General features: G+C 45.9%; 1 protein-coding gene across 1 annotated transcript; it reads right to left on the bottom strand.

Moving 5' to 3' along the window:
- Positions 1 to 9802: 9802 nt before the first annotated feature.
- On the bottom strand, positions 9803 to 14043 carry pcdh20 (protocadherin 20). The gene is made up of 2 exons (XM_086107838.1): positions 13882 to 14043; positions 9803 to 13697 (listed from the first exon to the last, which is right to left on the bottom strand). The coding sequence occupies exons 1-2, from the start codon at positions 13927 to 13929 to the stop codon at positions 11079 to 11081; spliced, it is 2667 nt and encodes an 888-aa protein (XP_085963964.1). The 5' UTR covers positions 13930 to 14043; the 3' UTR covers positions 9803 to 11078.
- Between the last annotated feature and the right edge of the window lie 7907 nt (positions 14044 to 21950).

A 21950-nucleotide genomic window follows, 5' to 3' on the forward strand; every position in this document is an offset into this window, starting at 1 on the left:
TGTATTGATAAAACACAGAAAACTAAATCCAAAACAAAGTCATGAGTATCAAACAAAAATCATGACTAAAGCTAAAACATAACAATGAACTAAACATGACTGAAACAAACATGACAGAAGCCAAGAGCAAACAGCAACAAACAAACATGACAGCAGCAAAAAGCAACAATGACCCGACACTGAGTGTTCGGGCAGGAATCCTTTTATACACTAATTACCTAATGACCAACAGGTGTGCAGCTGCAGGAGTAGCCCTACAGTGCCACCTGTTGGTCCCAAACCGAATCATGACAACTACGTCAGGGGGCGGGGTCATCACCACGATCGCAGATGTAGCGGAATGACTCCATGGCCACACGGAAGTGTTGAACGGTGAACTCCGACACAATTGTGTCATGCCAGAAGAGCGATCGTGGATCCGTCCCGATAAGATACAGTATAGATATAAGATAAGATATCCTTTATTTGTCCCACACTGGGGAAATTTACAGCCTCCAGCAGCAAAAATGTAGGCAGAAAGAAGAAAGAAGAAAAAAACAAACAAACACCGTTCAAGTAAGTGCAATATAAATACAAAATGGATCAATCGCAGTGCTATTTACAGTTGTTTTCCACATCATTTAATTATTATTAATATTATTGTTGCTATTTTTTATTCAGCAGCCTGACAGCAGTTGGTAGGAACGAGCGTCGGTTCTCCTTCTTGCAGCGCGGGTGTAACAGTCTCTGGCTGAAGGAGCTACCTAGTGCTGTCAGGGCGGGCTGGAGAGGGTGGGAGGGACTGTCCATCATAGCTTTTAGCTTAGTTAGCATCCTTCTGTTGCCCACCTCCTCCAGAGTGTCAAGGGAGCAGCCCAGGACAGAACTGGCCTTCCTGACCAGTCGCTCCAGTCTCTTTCTGTCCCGGGCTGAGATGCTGCCTGATCAGCAGACAATGCCATAATGGATGGCCGAGGCCACCACCGAGTTATAGAAAGTATATAGTACTACATTCAAGTATAATTAAGCCTATGCTGTATTGCCGAGCAGATGCTAACAGCGCATTATTACTACTATTATTTATTATTTTTCATAGCACAGGCGTTCATGGGTAAACATCGACATAAAGCCGTAACGTTTGGACGCTTTGCGATGACGTCATGACGTGGCTCCTCCTTGGCTCTTTGCCGATGGAAAACCAAACATGTTCTTCGTCAGAACACCAACGAAGCATAGCATGGACCCTGGTGCCGTATGAGCACCAAGTTTTTTTCTGGGTGGAAAAGGGGTTATAGAGGACCCTAACCAGATCCTTATTCATCTTGGTTTCGTGGACACGTTGCGGTTGACAAGACAACAACTTACACTTCACAAAAAACAGCAGTCTATCTGTTCAACTCGTAGCCCCTAACACACCACTCGAGGCACGTGACTGGATCATTTTCTGGAGATGAGACATGTTGAAAACTTTCAAAAGTTACCCTGACAAAAGTCCCGAGGCAAGAGGTGTCTCCCTGACGTCATCTTTATTCTCTGATGAGATGTGTGCTTACGAGGCTAAAACAAAAGCAGCCAGACGCCATCACGGCTGGTCAACAAATCCTTTTGTGTACCCTTTTAATTCGGAGAGTGAATCGACGGTCTGAACTCGCCGAACTGCCATATGGCAGATGAGCACCTGTCCATCAGGAGAACCTGACACCAAGCAAGCCACACGATTGCCACTTATTTCTCCTCCCGGCCGTTCTTGTATTTTGCATTTATTTGTTTGTCCATCCATCCATCCATCTTCTACCGCTTATCCGGGGCCGGGTCGCGGGGGCAACAGCTTTAGCAGGGAAGCCCAGACTTCCCTCTCCCTAGCTACTTCTTCCAGCTCTCCCCGGGGGATCCCGAGGCGTTCCCAGGCCAGCTGGGTGACATAGTCACTCCAGCGTGTCCTGGGTCTTCCTCGGGGTCTCCTCCCGGTGGGACATGCCCGGAACACCTCACCAGGGAGGCGTTCAGGAGGCATCCGAATCAGATGCCCAAGCCACCTCATCTGGCTCCTCTCGATGTGGAGGAGAAGCGGCTCGACTCTGAGCCCCTCCCGGATGACCGAGCTTCTCACCTTATCTCTAAGGGAGAGCCCGGACACCCTGCGGAGAAAACTCATTTCGGCCGCTTGTATCCGGGATCTCGTTCTTTCGGTCACGACCCATAGCTCGTGACCATAGATGAGGGTTGGAACGTAGATCGACCGGTAAATTGAGAGCTTCGCCCTTTGGCTCAGCTCCTTCTTCACCACGACAGACCGATACAACGTCCGCATCACAGCAGACGCTGCACCGATCCGCCTGTCGATCTCTCGCTCCCTCCTGCCCTCACTCGTGAACAAGACCCCAAGATACTTAAACTCCTCCACTTGGGGCAAGATCTCTCCCCCGACCCGGAGGGGGCACTCCACCCTTTTCCGACTGAGGACCATGGTTTCAGATTTGGAGGTGCTGATTTTCATCCTAACCGCTTCACACTCAGCTGCGAAACGCTCCAGTGAGAGTTGGAGAGCCCCGTTTGAAGGAGCCAACAGCACCACATCATCTGCAAAAAGCAGGGATGCAATACTGAGGCCACCAAAACGGACGCCCTCAACGCTTCGGCTGCGCCTAGAAATTCTGTCCATAAAGATTATGAACAGAATCGGCGACAAAGGGCAGCCTTGGCGGAGTCCTACCCTCACTGGAAACGATTCCGACTTACTGCCGGCAATGCGAACCAAACTCTGACATCGGTGGTATAGTGACCGAATAGCCCGTATCAGGGGGTTCGGTACCCCATACCCACGAAGCACCCCCCACAGAACTCCCCGAGGGACACGGTCAAACGCCTTCTCCAAGTCCACAAAACACATGTAGACTGGTTGGGCGAATTCCCACATACCCTCGAGGACCCTGCTAAGGGTGTAGAGCTGGTCCACTGTTCCACGGCCGGGACGAAAACCACACTGCTCCTCCTCAATCTGAGGCTCGACTTCCTGACGGACCCTCCTCTCCAGCACCCCTGAATAGACCTTACCAGGGAGGCTGAGGAGTGTGATCCCTCTGTAGTTGGAACACACCCTCCGGTCCCCCTTTTTAAAAAGAGGGACTACCACCCCGGTCTGCCAATCCAGAGGCACTCTCCCCGTTGACCACGCGATGTTGCAGAGGCGTGTCAACCAGGACAGCCCCACAACATCCAGAGCCTTGAGGAACTCCGGGCGGATCTCATCCACCCCTGGGGCCCTGCCACCGAGGAGCTTTTTAACCACATCGGTGACTTCAACCACAGAGATAGGAGAGCCCACCTCAGGGTCCTCAGACTCTGCTTCCTCCAAGGAAGACGTGTTGGAGGAGTTGAGGAGGTCTTCGAAGTACTCTGCCCACCGGTTCACAACGTCCCGAGTCGAAGTCTGCAGTGCCCCATCCCCACTGTACACAGTGTTAGTGGTGCACTGCTTCCCCCTCCTGAGACGTCGGATGGTGGACCAGAATTTCCTCGAAGCCGTCCGGAAGTCGGCTTCCATGGCCTCACCGAACTCTTCCCACGCTCGGGTTTTTGCCTCGGCGACCACCGAAGCTGCGTTCCGCTTGGCCAGTCGATACCCGTCAGCTGCCTCTGGGGTCCCACAGGCCATAAAGGCTCGATAGGACTCCTTCTTCAGCTTGACGGCATCCCTTACTGCTGGTGTCCACCAGCGAGTACGAGGGTTGCCGCCACGACAGGCACCAACCACCTTACGGCCACAACTCAGATTGGCCGCCTCAACAATAGAGGCACGGAACATGGTCCACTCGGACTCAATGTCCCCCGTCTCCCCCGGAACATGGGAAAAGCTCTGTTGGAGGTGGGAGTTGAAACTCCTTCTGACAGGGGATTCTGCCAGACGCTCCCAACAAACCCTCACAATACGTTTGGGTCTGCCAGGACGGACCGGCATCTTCCCCCACCATCGGAGCCTACTCACCACCAGGTGGTGATCAGTTGACAGCTCCGCCCCTCTCTTCACCCGAGTGTCCAAAACATGCGGCCGCAAATCCGATGATACAACCACAAGGTCGATCATCGAACTACGGCCTAGGGTGTCCTGGTGCCAAGTGCACATATGGACACCCTTATGTTTGAACAAGGTGTTCGTTATGGACAATCCGTGGCGAGCACAGAAGTCCAATAACAAAACACCACTCGAGTTCTGATCGGGGGGGCCGTTCCTCCCAATCACGCCCCTCCAGGTCTCACTGTCATTGCCCACGTGAGCATTGAAGTCCCCCAGCAGAACAAGGGAGTCCCCAGCAGGAGTACTCTCCAGCACACCCTCCAAGGACTCCAAAAAGGGTGGGTATGCTGAGCTGCCGTTTGGTGCATATGCACAAACAACAGTCAGGACCCGTCCCCCCACCCGAAGGCGGAGGGAAGCAACCCTCTCGTCTACCGGTGTGAACCCCAATGTACAGGCACTGAGCCGGGGGGCAATGAGTATGCCCACACCTGCTCTGCGCCTCTCACCATGAGCAACTCCAGAGTGGAAGAGAGTCCAACCCCTCTCGAGAGAACTAGTACCAGAACCCAGGCTGTGTGTGGAGGCAAGTCCGACTATATCCAGTCGGAGCTTCTCTACCTCACACACCAGCTCGGGCTCCTTCCCTGCCAGAGAGGTGACATTCCATGTCCCAAGAGCTAGCTTCTGCAGCCGAGGATCGGACCGCCAGGGTCCCCGCCTTTGGCTGCCGCCCAGCTCGCATTGCACCCGACCCCTTTGACCCCTCCCACGGGTGGTGAGACCATGAGAAGGGGGACCCACGTTGCCTCTTCGGGCTGAGCCCGGCCGGGCCCCATGGGTGTAGGCCCGGCCACCAGGCGCTCGCCAACGAGCCCCACCTCCAGGCCTGGCTCCAGAGGGGGGCCCCGGTGACCCGCGTCCGGGCAAGGGAAACTGAGATCCTTGAATTTTTTTTATCATAAGGGGTCTTGGAGCCGTGCTTTGTCTGGTCCCTCACCTAGAACCTGTTTGCCATGGGTGACCCTGCCAGGGGCATAAAGCCCCAGACAACTTAGCTCCTAGGATCATTGGGACACACAAACCCCTCCACCACGGTAAGGTGACGGCTCACGGAGAGGTTTATTTGTTTGTACGCTATTTATTTACTTTGGACACGGGCAACAAAATAATTTCATGATATAACCCGTAACAGAGGAAGAGATTGTGCCGACGAGATCAGAAAAGACCTCATTTTACATATGAATATAAATACAGACAAAAGCCCAAATAAACTTGAATGGTGTATGAGAATTGTTTTTTTAGGAATATCAACATAAATTAGAATAAAAGGTGTGTGTGTGTGCGGGGGGGACAAATTATTATATCCCAATGTTTCCAAATTATTCCTGAAAATGTGCGGCGCTTTTTCTTTGCCAAATGTGGTGCAAGCACTCAGTTCCTCTTGGCGGAGAGAAAAGATTCCTGAAATGCATGAATGGCTAATATTAACAAGGAGCGCTCATCTGACACTTGGCGTGATTTGAGAATTCAGCCCCACAGCCGGACCATAAACGGCATCTTTCTTATTATTCCTCCCCAGAAGGGTCGGATGGAAAAGGGCATCGATGGCTTATGTGCCTCAGTAGCTCTTTGCTTGACTTCCTTGTGGGTTTGGCTCTTGCTGACATTTCCACATAGCAAACATTGACGGCATGACAGAAGACAACGCATGTCAAAGAGCGAGGTGTGATGTTTGAAAAAAAAAAGTCTTCTTTCATTGTCGTGCATACATTTCCTCCTTCAAAAACGTATACGAAACTAAAGCGAAAAAAGCGTAAAAAGATAAAGGGGCAACTTTCTAAATGGCATTGTTAGGTATGCGAATGACACGGGATTGTCAACGGTAGTCCAGTGGTTAGCACGTTCACTTCACAGTGCAGAGGTACCGGGTTCTATTCCAGCTCCGGGCTTCCTGTGTGGAGTTTGCATGTTCTCCCCGCGCCTGCGTGGGTTTTCTCCGGGTACTCCGGTTTCCTCCCACATTCCAAAAACCATGCATGGCAGGCTGATTGAACACTCTAAATCAGAGGTGTCAAACTCGATTCACATTGTGGGCCACATACGACCTCAGTAGATGTCAAGTGGGCCGGAGCATTAAAATTATACCATACTCTGCTATAAATAACCAAAATATCATGTCTTTCCTTTGTTCTGATCAAAACAGTGTGTCCCCTTGCGGATACTCCATGAATTGCACCTCATTAACAATATTCATTCCGTGTCTTTTATGCATTTTTTTCACTTTTAAATGATCCTGCGGGCCTGATTGAACCTCCTTGGGGGCCGGTTCCGGCCCGCGGGCCGTATGTTTGACACCCATGCTCTAAATTGTCCCTCGGTGTGAGTGTGGGCGTGGATGGTTGTTCGTGTCTGTGTGCCCTGCGATTGGCTGGCAACCGATTCAGGGTGTCCCCCGCCTACTGCCCGAAGACTGCTGGGATAGGCTCTAGCACCCCCCACGACCCTAGTGAGGATCAAGCGGTTCGGAAGATGAATGTTTTTGTCAAGTGGTTGCACAAAATAAAATCATCTTGACCCAGATTTGGATGTGTATTCTACTTATAGCTGACTTATTTAAAGTAAACGTTGCTGATTTTATTTTGTGCAACCAATTGATGAAATCAAATCGAGTAAATTCAACAAAAATCGTTTTTCTTTTCAGTGTAGAAATGAGCGTATACAAGTGATGCCTGTTCACGGTTGACATTTGCTCCTATCCTCTGTGAATCCAGAAAATGTACTTTTTTTTTCAATTGTCAATACAAATAGTTTAACATGTAAATATACCCCAAACTATGATTCCAAAACACTTTTAGATTTATTTGAAACTAATTTTACTTAACTTCAAAACTGCTTTGTGATGACTTAATTAAAAAAAAAAGTGCTGCTTTTATGTGAGCATTTTTACGATGTTTTTGACTCAGTGATACGGACAGATTATGATTTTTCAAATACAATTTTCCACAAATGCCGCTTTGTCTGTAGCTGGTCACTTACTGTAACTTGTTTGAAAATCATTAGCTTGACTTGTATTATCCACAACACGCCATTTAAAACGAGTTTGCATTATTCTTTTGCAGTTTTGACTGTTTGAAAACATCCTGTCCATTATTTTAGTATTCACGTCATTATTATTGGTGAGGGAAGGACAAAAAGGGGGGGGGGGAACCTCTTTCAATGAACCACTTCGCTGTACATGGATGACTCTCGTGACTAATTGGCACTGGGGACAATGAGAGAATGAATCAGACACAAAATCACAAGTCAAAGCCAAAATAAATCTGTTTAGCATCTGTGTGCGCTGCTGGGGTGGAATGCATTCAACTTGCAAAACAACAATGCAAAGTTAAGGAAGTAATTATGCATTGCGGGATCATGCAAGGGTAAGAACGTTGTATATTGTGTGCCACCACAGCAATGTTTACCATTTGATCTTATCAGCCTTTGCAAGTGTGTGTAAGTGTGTGCGCATGCGTGTGTGTGCATGTGTATGTGTGTGTGTGTGTGTGTACAGTATTGCATGCCAAGAAGTGGGGACCACATTTGATATGAGAACTTCTGAAACGTGGCCTTTCCTATTCATCGGAACAGGTGTAACGCGACCTGGCTCTTTTCATTGTGCGTTTATTTGGTGAGTTTCATGGCAGCCAAATTTACAGTCAAGTCAATCTCAAAATGGGATCGGAGAGATAATACAGTGCAGTAATTACTGTCTGTCAACACCATTAACAATTTAATGTAATTTCAGATGGGCATTGCCGGAGAGACAGATGGGACAGATAGTTGGTGCGGGAGAAGGGGGCAGGGGGGGGGGGGCATTGGGCTATTTATCCAGCTGTTTGTTTCATGGATGAAGCGGAAACCTTTATACAGGAACCAGCTGTACAAGTTCTTGCGCTTGCAAAGAGTGTTTGGTTGTGTTGATTCAGGACATACATAAATATGTTCTGTGTTATGTGAGAAGGAGAAATGTCTTGTCCTAAAGTTCACAGAGAGCAAAGTCGCACCTCCACTGTCCAGTATATTCTGCACGGTTTGAAGATGCTTGTCGGAAGCGTAATGGCAGGATGAGGTCACGTTGAGCTGCGCAGGATTTTAGACGGAATGAATGGCGCTCAGGTGCCTTATGGCGAGTGAAGCGTTTACGAAAGTAACGGCGCAGCGCAAGTCAAGTGCCTTGTTGTGCATTGTCCCAAAACACCGACGAGGGACACGCAGTTGTAGCCCTTCTATTTTGAGACACACTGAAACAATCTGGCACTGAAGCGTCACTTTGCATCGCTCGCTTTTGTTACATTCTGTGGTGCCGCAGGTACGAATCTCAGGCTAGCGGCGACCCGGCTAGTCAAAGCTAGCGACGTGCGGCTAATCCCATTTCATGCCTGTTGGGAGTCTTTTATAATAATAATAATAATACATGTTATTTATAAGCGCCTTTCAAGACACCCAAGGACACTTTACAATCAGGAACAAAAACAATAAAACACAGAACGGGTTGAGCAGCGGCAGCCAGACGCGCCAGCGTTCACTCAACCCCGAAAGTCGGAAGAAACACTTTTGCTAATTTACCCCAGTGTCTGCCAGGGTACTATATATATATATATATATATATATATATATATATTAGTGTGTCAGAGAATTTTTTTAAATTTTTTTCAAAAAATCACAAAATTACACTTGTGCTGTCTCAAATTGTATACTCAAAACATCACAATTTAGGCGCAGGCTGGATCTCTGAGGGCTAAAAGTTTGTTTTATTGACATAGTTTGCTGCTGCAAGCGATATTTATAGGGTTTTTTTTTGTTTTTTCTTCTCCCCTTTAGAACCAACGGCAAAATGATTTTAAGTGTAAAGAAACTAAAATGGGAAATCTGCTGAAAAAGGTGTGCTGAATTCTGAACTGGTTGCCAGTCACTTACACGACTAAATAAACAAAAAGAAATAATTTGTGGGAAAACCAAACTTGCTTTGAAATCGAATGCATCTCCCATTGCCAAATGACTCGACTTGGCAGGCTTGTCCGGACATTTGGTCTGACAAAACATTTCCTTCTTCCGTCAAGATTGCCAAGAGTTGTTGTCAATGTTATTGCACTTTTGTTGTTGTTGTCTTCTTTTTTTTTGCCATTTGACTTTTTAATTTTGTGTGTCAAATGAATATCATAGCCCAGTCTATGTGTGACGGGTGGTGGGTGGCCAGAGGTGATTAGGACGGATTATCCTGAGCTGCTCCTGATGTGCTCCGTGCTTACATGACATGCGCTGATGCCGCTGCTGCCGCTGTTGCAATGTCGTTTGGAATTTGTGACGCCGCACGTGTGTGAGTGCATGCCCAGCACTGGTTTGTTTGCATTTTTCTGTTGTTGTTGTTCGAGCCAAACCCAAGCAAGATTTTTTTTTTTTTTAAAGTCATGTGGTACCATTGAGTTCCTTACTTGGGAGGGTGCACATTTGACATGAGTCTCCAATTAGTTTTCTTTGTTTTACTCACCTTCCCTTTCATATGTTGTAAAAACAATAGAGGTAAATAATCAAGGCAAGAATGCGTGCGTTTTTGTTTTCTTTCTATGCATGACTGGAAGTGAACAGCCCAGCCCTCACCTTAGCAGGTAATGACAGCCAAACCGGATTTTCGTCTTTGGCTTTTTGTTGAGGGTTTCCGAAGAGAATATTTATGGTATTGTTGATGTCACATGCTTACATTATCCGTTTACGGAAAAAAAAAAAGTCAAACTTGCAAATACGAATCCAAACGGTCATGTCTAATAAAATAAAAAGCACTTTTAATGTTTGTCGCTCACACATTGTCAAAATTCACAGACACATTGAGAATTGCACGCTTGCGGAGGGTGATTTGTCTCGTAGGAGAACACAGGCCAACTGAATGCCTCGGTGTCACGTATGGCGTCCGATGAAGACTTCTGTGTCAACATAAAAAGTATCTTGCCAACTATGGCACCTGAAATGATCCGCGAGAACAGGTTTCAGTTTGAAGTTCAACAAAACCTGAAGAGACAGACCTCGTGGTTGAGGCCTGAAATGTCTGCAAACACGTCCAAATCCAAACGGACCTTTCGGTCAGGTTTCACGATGAAATGGATGGATCAAATTCCTTGTGGACATTAAAAAAACAAAACAAAAAAAAAAAACACCTCAATTTTCAAAAGATTCTCAAACTCTTGCACGGTCGACAAATGTATGACATCGAGAGAGAGCTTTTAAATGGCATTTGTGAACGGGGTGCCATTACATACATTTTAAGATTGGGGAAACTCTCACACATTTGACTGCGGAAATACATAAGGTAACCAACTCCTTGCAGGCTGTTACGTCCAAAATACATGGTCACATCATAAATATTACAAGAAAAAAAACATTTTCACATTGATACAAAAAAAGATTGTGTTTGTATATTAGCGTGACAGCTCTGACAATAATGCGGATGGTCTCCAACAGTGATAAGACAATTTTCAGCTGTGCATTCGAAGTTGAAAAAAAAAGGTGCAAAATATACATGATGACATCATTTTCAAAGCGTTTCTTATTTTCGTTTTCTGTTCCTTCGCTGACAGAAATGTGGGAATTTCAGAAAATCGAACTACAAGCAGTCGTCTACACTCACTGAGCAGATCCATTTTGTTTACTTGCACAATCTAACAGATTGAGATTCACCGAAAAGGCTCCATCAAAATTGGATGTTGTCCTCATGCGCCCCTGCATCAGATGGACAAAATGTTAAAAATACTTCTCAGTATGATGCAGTGCAATTCTGCACCACCGAAAAATGTAAGTACGGTAACAAATATGTAATATATTACGTTTTAACCTCAGAAAGAGAACGTCTTTGTATCGGCCTACTTGTGGTGATATGTTGGATTTCGTTGTGTTCCGAATGAAGTGGCCTAAGAGGGTTTGTACACTGAAGAAAAATGTTGAATTTACTCCATTTGGTATTAGGTCAAAACGAAATCGTCTGGATCGAGATAATTTTTTTCAGTAGATGTATTGACTATTTAAAATAGTCAATACATGTGATGTGACGTCAGATGTTTGAGACGTGCCCCAACTTCCGATTATTGGCCTGCATAGAGTCCGTCTTCATTTTCAGAGGTAACTCAACCTCGGATTTTGCCTTTTGCTTGTGAAATCTTTTCAAGCATACACAAGCTGTTAGTGTAACAAGGGAGAAGAAGAGCCCGACGCATGTCACCGAAAGGGCAATGAGGGCAGGTTGACACGGAAACGTGTCATACCTTTCGGGTCCCTCCTGCAATTGGCCAATCTGCCAGGGTCTGTCCTCTATTTCAGTATCAGCCTCCCTTGTCAGCAAGCTCTGGATGTAGCTTTCATTGCTCACCGTTTCGTTCACAAATAAGTTCACCCTGACTGTGGAGTAGAGTGGCTCCGGCTGACCATGATCACTGACCTTTACCAGAAGGCTATGGAGACCGCGGTTGCTGAGTTCCCTCTCTAAAGTGATATTTCCCGTTTCTGGGTCAATGGAAAAGGACCCGGGCTCCCCTCCCTTTCTTTGAATGATGCTATATGCAATCACAGCATTCATTCCTGTATCGTTATCCACAGCGTACACCTCTGTGATGGATGTTCCTGGCAGAGTGTTGGGCAGAACCAACATGTAGGACTGATTCGACTGAGGGAAGAGGACAACGGGTGGATTGTCGTTGACATCCAACAGCAGCACGGTCACCATGGTGACCGAGGAGAGCGCAGGTTCCCCGCCGTCGACGGCCTCAATCCACAGCTGGTACGTACCCTGTTGCTCGCGATCGAGCGAGATCTTGGCCCTTAGCGTGCCTCGGCCGGCGTCGATCAGAAAGATGTCGCTGCCGTTGAGGATGGAAAGGGCCACCCAGCTGTTTTCCCCCACGTCGGCATCGGTCACCGAGAGCACCCCGATTTCGCCGTAACCCGGGAAGTTCTCAGGCACAAAAAAGGTGAAATCCTTATTGATGAACCGTGGGCTGTTGTCATTGCGGTCTCGCACGGTCACCACCACGGTAGCAATGGACTCCCTCCGTGGGGTTCCCTGGTCCACCGCTCTCGCCATGAAGCGGTACGTATCCTTCTCCTCCCGGTCCAGCGACGTGGTCACGCTCAGGATACCCGTCAGCCGATCCAAAACAAAGATGGCGGGAGCGTCGCCTCCGAGGAGAAAGATGACCTCCCCTTGGGCTTGGCTGTCTTGGTCTGTGGCCTGGAGCTGCGTGAGATAGGTGTTGGGTGGATTGTTCTCGTCAAGAGATATCTCCACTAAAGACTGCTGAAAGACCGGGGCGTTGTCATTTTCATCCAAAATCTGCACCTTGAGGAAGGTCTCGATGACGAGCCCTTGGCTATCTTCCGCAACCACAATGAGCTCATACTCCTGAGCCGTTTCGTAGTCCAGCGGCTCTGTGGTTTCAAGCAGGAATTCGTTTTTGACGAGCTGGTACGGTCCAATCCTGAAAGGACCGGTCCCCTCCAAACGGCAGTCCACCCCGTGACCGGCATCGATATTTTTGACCGTAAAAAAAGCAATAGGGGAGTACGCTGGCTCAGATTCCTTGATGGTCACCACCCCGTCTTTTTCCTGGGCGATGTATCTGGCCATGACCGCAGGGGGACCCATTCGAACTTTGATCAAACGAATAGCGACGGTGGCGACAGCGGGAATACAACCTGGTCCGTTGGCCAGAACGGTGAGTTTGTAAGACGCTGCTGCCGCGGCGTCTATTTTCCCTGCTAATTTGATCACGCCTGTAGTTCGGTTCAAATGGAACAAGCTTCTGGTCCCCCTTGGCACACGCTCACTGTAAGCGTAGCCGATCTGAGCGTTTGCCCCGATGTCGGGGTCAAAAGCATGCAGGCGTGCCAAATGTGTCCCTTTGGTGGAGTTGCCGCGCAGAGTGAGATTGAGATGTGACTCTGCGAACTGGGGACAGTTATCGTTCACGTCCAAGATGACAATCTTGAGAGTGGCTGCACCAAGTAGAGGAGGGGTCCCCCCATCCTCTGCAATGATGTCTGTGATGTATTCGGCTTGCGTCTCTCGGTCCAGAAAATCGGTCACGATGACGAAGGGTGTCAGCTCCCCTCCTTCGTTCTCCTCCACGTCCAGCGTGAACACGCCAAAGTCGTTCACGAGCCAGTAGGTCTGCACTCCATGAAGACCCAGGTCCGGGTCAACTGCGGACTGCTCCACCGCGTAGCGAGCGTTGATGGCTGTGTTTTCCGGGACGGATATCACGATCTCGTCCACGGGGAACTTTGGTCTGTTATCGTTGATATCCTCGATGATCATCTTCACTTTGATGAGCTGAAAATATTGCTGCGGAAGCACGAACACATCCACTGAGAGGAAACATCCGTGTCCGTGTGGGTTAGAAGGGCAAAGTGTCTCTCTGTCAATCTCCGTGACGGACGTAAAAAACTCTCCGGTGAGATTATTGAGTGTCACGTACTGTTCGCTGAGCCTCCTTTGAGCCACGCTGAAAAAATAGGGGGGGTGAACTGTCAAATCCAAATTCAAGTCCACTCCAATGGATCCTATGAAGGTCCCCTTTGGTAACCCCTCCTTTATTCTATAGAGGAGTTCTTTTGCTTGACTGAAGCTTGCAAAACAGGACGGAGAGCCGGAGTAAAGCAAAAGGATGAAAAATACCTGCAACATAACCATGAGACATGTGAATATATATATATTTACATGATTGCAGTGTTTATATTTAAAAAAAGACCAGTTCATGTTGTCAATCATGCTCTACAGCTAAACAAAATTGCGAATGTAGTTTCTTGTCATGCTTGTCAATTTCTACTCTATAGTTGAGGGGGAAAAAAAACCCACTCACCCATATTTCCCCTCTCGGGCCAAGTCCAAGGAGTTTTCTTTCGACCATATTTATGGTATATCCTATTCCAGCCGTTTCCACTTATAGCAGGAGGCGTAGCATTTGACAGAGGCGAGGCATTTTGAGCCATGCAGATGTCTGCTTAGTCCAAAGCCGACTTGCTGTCTGACTTGAAGCACTCATTCATCCCAGGGCTGGCTCAGGACACTCCCACCACATGCAAATCAGTCCCATATGCCAACCAATGAGCCCAAACGTCCGCCGAGGCGTCTGCAGTTCACAGACTCTGCTTTTCACATGCTATTCACACACATCATCGCACGCCTGGCCTTTCGCGACGCACTCCTCAATGCAATGTGCAGCACGGGCCATATGAATTGCAACAGGTTTGTCTGAAATGGCCTGAATTGCCCAAATATAAAATGTCCTGACATGGGAGATTGATGTGAGTTAGAATGATCTGAAAACAAAACCACAAGCATAGGTGGGGCACATGTATGCTCATATGATTAGGGCATTAGAACAGCCATTTTGTTCACGAAATTAATGGCAAAAAAAAAAAAAAAAAAGATCAGAAGGCAGATCTTGGCATCATAAATAGTGATATGGTCTGATTCTGGATTGAGCCTTTAAATAATTCAGCCCCTTAATCCCCATGTGTTCTAAATGCCCGGCCAGCTGTTTGCTGGGATTGGAAACATACTGCTGAGAGAAAATGATGATTGAAGACCATCAGAAAAACACACATGCGCGCGCCGCACTACAGAAATGTTGATCATCGATAAATCCCTTTTCCTCCCAACATTTTTTTAGCAAAGCACGCAAACCCAAAACACGATTGTCAACGTGTGGGAATGTGACTGCAGAGTTGATCCGAGATGCAAAAGAGTTGCAACGCACCGATGGTCCACCCAGAAATCCAATGTTTGTTTTTCTGTGGAAAAATGTTTTTCTACATGTTCAACCATATGTTTGTTTTTAAACATAAAGCAACGTTAATTCCATTTTTTTTTATGAATCTGCAAGAATGTATTCTGAATATTGTGTGACAGTATTTTAGTATTTCCACCTGTGGCTGGCCGTGCAGCCTGGGCCTAATTGCGATCAAAGTGACAACAGCATTCAAGGGCAATCACAGAATGAAAAAATGCCACTGCTCAATCGCTGTAACATGTGCGAATTAAAACACGGTCTGTTCTGAAAGTTGACACCTAAGTACATCCAGCGAGTGAAAGCAAAGGATTCAAATACTTGGCAATCCAAACACAGCAGATGCAAAAATGTTCCGATTCAGTTACTCTCCAAACTGCTTAAAAGCGGCATGAGGAAAATTTGCATTTCTTGGAAACTGTTTACGTACAAATACATGTATTACACTTGGAAGTGATACGGTACAATACAACGTGAAAAATTTGGAAACTCCTGGTTTGTTGAATAAGGAAGTTTCAATCCTGCCGAGGGCTTTATTACTTCTTTACGTCATTTGATCCTGTGTGAGATGAGGCTGGGTAATCTCTTCCCAGATTTCCAAACAGATGTCTTATCAACGATGGTCTCCTCTTTTAATCAAAGTGCTGCTAAGCTAGCCTGATAGCTGTGCACACACACGCACACGCGCACACACACACACACACACATACACACACACGTCTTCCTAACTCTGCAAATGAATATGAAAACCTGCAAAATATTTGAGATGTTTTTTTATTCAATCAAGAAAGTAAAGACTCACGGGTTGTGAAGGAGTTCTCCAAGGTGCAAAGTAGGTGAAAAAGGGTGAAAATGGGCTTGTTTAATGTCACACCAAAGCTTGTTTCATCAAATACAGGCCTGATATACCCGCAGGAAGGCATGAATTATTTTGTTGTATGATCGGCAACAGGCAAATGCACAAGTTGATTGCACCTTCTGCCATCTCTGTCACGACAAGTCGCTGGCACTGATTGATGAACAAAGATATTTAAAAATGAATTGTCTAGTCACTGGTGGGTTCTGCCTCGAAATGTTTTGGATTCAAAATACGCCCTATGTGGAGTTTTTGGACCCAGAAGCGGGAAAACAGAGAGATCTTTATCATCAAGAATCGGAGATGCGTCACAGAGCAAATGGCGCTTTTAACTACTGACAGACAGCGGGCAAATTCCATGATAACAAAGGAAAGGTGACAAAATAAAGGGCCGAACCCAAAACAGAGTCACAAGTTCAACCGCTCACAACAGTTTCCGTGTTCTCCCCATGCTGACGTTGCAAAAACATCGGTGACGCCTCAAAATTGTCCTCGTGGAAAGAGGACTCACTGCACTGGCGACCTGTTCATGGCGGTTGAACGCAGCCAGTGCGATTGAAAATGGATTGAATTGATTTGCTCCTCTCCTGCCATCTGCTGGTTGCAATTATATACATCGCTAATGTTGGAGGACAACCATGGGATTAAAAAAAAAAAAAAAAAAAAAAGGAAAAAATGCTTTTCTGGAGCATTGACAGCTTTGCGTTGACGGATATTTAAAGAGACGAACTCCTAAAAACGTACAAATTTTCACTCCGAAATGCATCCGGTGATATGTTTTGTCTTCTGACATCTTCTAGCGAAGAGCGAGCGGGCTTCGCCTCATCTCCGGTTCTTGTCAAATGCCAAACGTGTTCTTGACAAGAACACAACAGAAAGAGATGTCAATCCATTTGGTTGTATTGTTTTGGATTGACAGACGGGCCGGGTCGAGACTGGAGTCTGCTTTTTCTTGTGACTCTGTGACTGAAGGCGCATGCTGGGTACGTCCCTGCCTGGGTAAAGTCGCTTCAGTGCAAAACATCTCTCACACAGCGGTCGCCAAGAAGATTACCTGCCAGGTGGACCGGTAATGAAGTTTCTATTGACTGGGTCCACCATAGGTACTTGTTTCTGTCTGCTAACTGTTTCCAAGTTTTCATTTAAAGTTTTCGAGCGCATTATTAGTTCCATTTAAAATAAATAAATAAATAAATAAAAAGAATGTTTCTTGCAGGTTGTCAATTACCGAAGGAAAGCAATTGTAAATGACTTAAGAAAGTCCAATTTAGCTTCATCTGGCTCAATAGAAAATCTGATCGCGTTTTCTGTTTCTGTTTTTGTTTTCGCAAAGGCTTTCGATGCGTTTCGAATTTTAATGCTCATTGGGGAGGTTCGAATGTGAGCACAATTTGCTCGTTTTGTTGTGCAACTCTCAGCAGGAGAGTACAAAGCTCGTTTGGCTCATTAAACCTGGCAGATGGAAGGGGAGAAAAATACCAGACAAAGTAAGTAGCTTAGAATTGAGAGGGTGTCATATTGTACTTTTGAATTATATTCTATACACACCCAACAATTTACTTAAATCCCTTCCTGCCAGATTGAAGCTGAAGAGAGTTTCAATGTTGGTCTTGCATTTACAATAGAGCAATTGTCAGAGCCCGACCCGATTTAAAAAGACATCGTGTCCCCTTGGCGTTGCAAGGGTGAAAGGTCAGGCAGAACTATGCAATGCGTTTATTGCTTAACCAATTGTTAACTTTCAACTTTTCTTTTGCTAATCAAGGATCGCTTTGCTGCAACTTAATTGGCAGGACTACATTTAGTCATATTGTGTAAGACAAGCATGGTAAATTTCAAAGGAGGAATTTACAAGAAAGTAAGTGTATTAAGAGTTGTTGTTTTTTTTTTATGTCTCGAGAAGAGTCTGATACAAGAAGAAATGGAAACACGAGAGACACAGCCAATGACAGTATCGACTCTTTATTTGGATGATTTTGAATTTTGTATCATATTGGCAGGATCTTCACTGATCATTTTTTACCAGTCCGTACATTCTGTTTATGCTCAGTGGGAATGTCAACAACTGAATCTCTAATCCGGAGAATCGAAATATTTGTAGTAATGATGTCACACAAAAAGGACGACGCGTGGCACACCGTCTGTGAAGCGTGCTGCAATGAAGAAAGATCGCTTCCATGTCATTTTCGTGTGGCCTGTAAGAGCGGCTACTGAGAATTTCAAAGGCTTATTGTGGACCGTGAACGTAAAATAAGAGAAATAGACTTTTGTCGTTATATTGAAGTGATGGAAAAGTGAGGCTTCAATATGATTCATGAAGCAGTCGTTCATAGATGGCCCTCTTTGTTCAACATCGGGCTTAAAGCACATTGACTCGCCATTTCTTAAGCCCCTTTTTTTTTTAAACCAACAGTGCCATCTTGAGGGGAAAAAAACTACAACTGGTTCATCAAGCAAATTTGAAGCTTCATTTTCCTCATCACGACTATATTGATATAGTATAGTTCTGCTGTTTCTTTTTTGCTCCGATTCATACATAAACCGAGGAGGTGGGCAACAGAAGGATGCTAACTAAGCTAAAAGCTATGATGGACAGTCCCTCCCACCCTCTCCAGCCCGCCCTGACAGCACTAGGTAGCTCCTTCAGCCAGAGACTGTTACACCCGCGCTGCAAGAAGGAGAGATACCGACGCTCGTTCCTACCAACTGCTGTCAGGCTGCTGAATAAAAAATAGCAACAATAATATTAATAATAATTAAATGATGTGGAAAACAACTGTAAATAGCACTGCGATTTATCCATTTTGTATTTATATTGCACTTAATTGAACGGTGTTGTTTGTTTTTTTTCTTCTTCTGTCTGCCTACATTCTTGCTGCTGGAGGCTGTAAATTTCCCCAGTGTGGGACAAATAAAGGATATCTTATCTTATCTTATCTTATCTTAAAACAGAGAAAAAAGAAATGGGCGGGGTTGCCCGAGAATAAACTTGTTTCAACAAATGGCACTGTGTTGTCAAGGCAATTTTTGAAAGACAAAATGTCCTGTGTCTGACCCTGGGCTTACATGCTAATTACCGTTTTGTGAAGTAGAATTACAAAACCTACACAGGCATTGATACAAATACTGTACGTGGCAAACCAAGGTCCATCAGTCACGAAGATTCCTAGAAGCTGCATTATCACTCAGCTGAGTGTGGAATTGTGAACAAAAGAGCATATGTGTGCGTGCGCGTGTGTGTGTGCGTGTGTGCGTGTGTGCGTATGCGCCTTGCCCTTCAATTTGATAAAAAGAAGAATCACAGTAGTGAACTCTGCAAACAGACAGTTAGTGGCACACACGAGTTAGCAAGCAACATGCTGGTCCATAGAGCATGATGTATCCCAAACAGTGCAGCGGTTGCATTTCGATGACCATTAGAGCCGCACGGATGGGCAAGAGAATACAAACATATCTCAGTGGTATGCTGCACGTAGTTCTACACCGTTGCCTACTACGGCCACCGAAACTTGAAGGTGAGGTGTCAGCCATTTATTATATCAGTTATTAAATAAATATACTGTATATACTTTGGCTTTCAAAATGGCAACAGTTGTTGTCATTCAATATCCTGTGATGATGAACTGCAACTACTAAACGGAGCCAAGCGTTTAATAGGGAAGACATCAGTGCACAACTTTAATTGGATATGACAAACCTTCCTCCGCTGTTTGCTAATGCAACCGTTGTTCAGTGCAACATCATTAGGATGCTGCTGTCGTGTTGTTTTTTACTCACATTGCCGGAGTGGTCCAATTTGACAGCACGGCGTCGATGTCGCCATACATTGGACTCGCTCAAGGACATATTTGACAAGACAACATGGCACAGCATCTCAGATTGTGGCTGAGGGAGCCCAAGGAAGGACAAATGCCGCACGCCCTCTTCTGAATCTCCTTCCTCCTTCCCTTAAGTGGGGACCTCAAACATACATTTGCCGTGTCGTTTTGATTAGGATGAGATAGATCCTTTCATGATCCCCAGAGACGGAGAGTGCGGCCTTGTTCGTATGGTACAGGCTACTTCACTCTTTGTGTATGCATGAGGTTGTTGTGCATGAGGACAAGCTATACAAAACCAATATAATTCTATGTCACCCAGAGAGGTGCTGCATGTCGTCATACCCTTTGGAGACTTGTGAGCGGAGTGGAACAAAAGGAAGAATATGAATTTCTGGGCGTCCTTGCGACGGCATTTTTATTACTTGGTTTGACACTCGAGTCCAAAGAAAGTACGGAGGTAGGAGTTTGTATCGGGAAGTGTGCATGCTTCCATACGCCCCATCACCACAATATTAAACACGACTGCTCTGAGAATCCAATGCCAGATTCTTACTAAAAGACCCCATTTTTATGTACGCCACCAGCGAGAGGCAAGTAATGCACGTTGATTATTTTGAAACTGAAAGTGGTGTACGGCATATGCAGTGAAAAAAGTTGTTTTTTTTTCTGAATCTACTTCATTGTATTTCGTCAAATGGTTGGAAATACAATCATCTGGATCCAGATACGTTTTTAAATAGACAACACGTTAAGGATGGGAAATCGAAGCTTCAAATTTGCTTCATGAACCTTTTTTTTTTTTTTTTTTAACTTCCCTAGATGGAACTGTTTTGGTTTTTTAATAAAAGAGTTTAAGAAGTAGTGTCTGTGTTAAACACAGAGTGCCATCTAAGGGAGTGAAAAACAACTTGTTCTTGAAGCAAATTTGAAACTTCATTTTCCAATCACGACTATACATCTAATTAAAAATGTATCCGGATCCAGAGGATTTTATTTTGTGCAACCATCCATCCATCCATCCATTTTCCGAACCGCTTAATCCTCACTAGGGTCGCGGGGGGTGCTGGAGCCTATCCCAGCCGTCTTCGGGCAGAAGGCGGGGGACACCCTGAACCAGTTGCCAGCCAATCGCAGGGCACGCAGAGACGAACAACCATGCACGCTCACACTCACACCTAGGGACAATTTAGAGTGTTCAATCAGCCTGCCATGCATGTTTTTGGAACGTGGGAGGAAACCGGAGCACCCGGAGAAAACCCACACAGGCCCGGGGAGAACATGCAAACTCCACACAGGGAGGCCGGAGCTGGAATTGAACCCGGTACCTCTGCACTGTGAAGCCGACGTGCTAACCACTTGACTATCGGGCCGCCCATTTTGTGCAACCATTTGACAAAATAAAAGTGAGTAAATCCAACACACCTTTTTTTTTTTCCCCCCTCAGTCCATGCATTATACTGCTCTATACAGACAAATTCAAAATCATTGTTTTACACGTACATCTAAACCTCCTGTGTTAGACTGTGTGGGTGTACCTAATTTTGCGAGCAGTGAGGTTGAATTGGGACGGCTTACATGACAAGTCCTGCACCGCAATTGGTGATTCTGCACATGAGAAAAGAGAAAAGGTTACGGATGAATTACACATGATGAGATGAAACCAGATGAAATGGAAGAGGAGAGGAGTTTTGAGAAGGAAGAGGGCATTGGGGAGGCGGAGCATTGGGTAGACAGGGTGCGTTCTCTCCCAAGGGTCAATCTGTCTGAGTGCCTTGGTCTATTTGTCGTCTCACCTTTCCACTGTGACCTTACGTTGAAGCCAAGGAGAGCGAAGCACACGTCACAGCTGACACTTTTCTCCCTGTGACACGTGCTGACCCATCGGTGTGTGTACTCGCATAAAAGCGCCGCATCGCTCCAGATCGGTTTTCGCCACCGGGGACTCTTTTACTGATGCCCTGTTTTTACTGGCATATCAAATTTGAGGGATATAAAATAAGCAGTGACCCTTAAGCTCTGCAAAAGTATATCACAACCAAACTTTTTAACCATTATGGAAAATGACTTCAAGAAGTTTTCCTTTTTTTTTGTTTTTTTTAAGTAGGAATGGAAGGCCAGTGCTGAATTGGTAAGATTCTTATCGTCATTGTCAATCAAAATAATTACTTTCACACCAATGCAAGCAACCGACATGACTAAGAACTCATTGTTGATCACATCTACTTCTTCCTTTCATAACTTTGCTGCTGTGAATTGGGAATTTCTCCATTGCGAGACTAATAGAGGTTTTCTTATCTTATCTTATCTTATCTTTTCGTCAATGGACGCTACAGCTTTGTGTTTGCTTTCAAAACTTAGCTTGTAGCAGACGTGTGCACATTTTCAGCATGACGTCTCTGATCCACTGGTGAAAGGACACTTTGATCCTCTCCTCTTTCATCTAGAACTGCTTCAGACGACAA

Source organism: Hippocampus guttulatus, chromosome 3, assembly GCF_054856545.1.
Source record: "Hippocampus guttulatus isolate MCC_2025c chromosome 3, RoL_Hgut_1.0, whole genome shotgun sequence".
NCBI lineage: Eukaryota > Metazoa > Chordata > Actinopteri > Syngnathiformes > Syngnathidae > Hippocampus > Hippocampus guttulatus.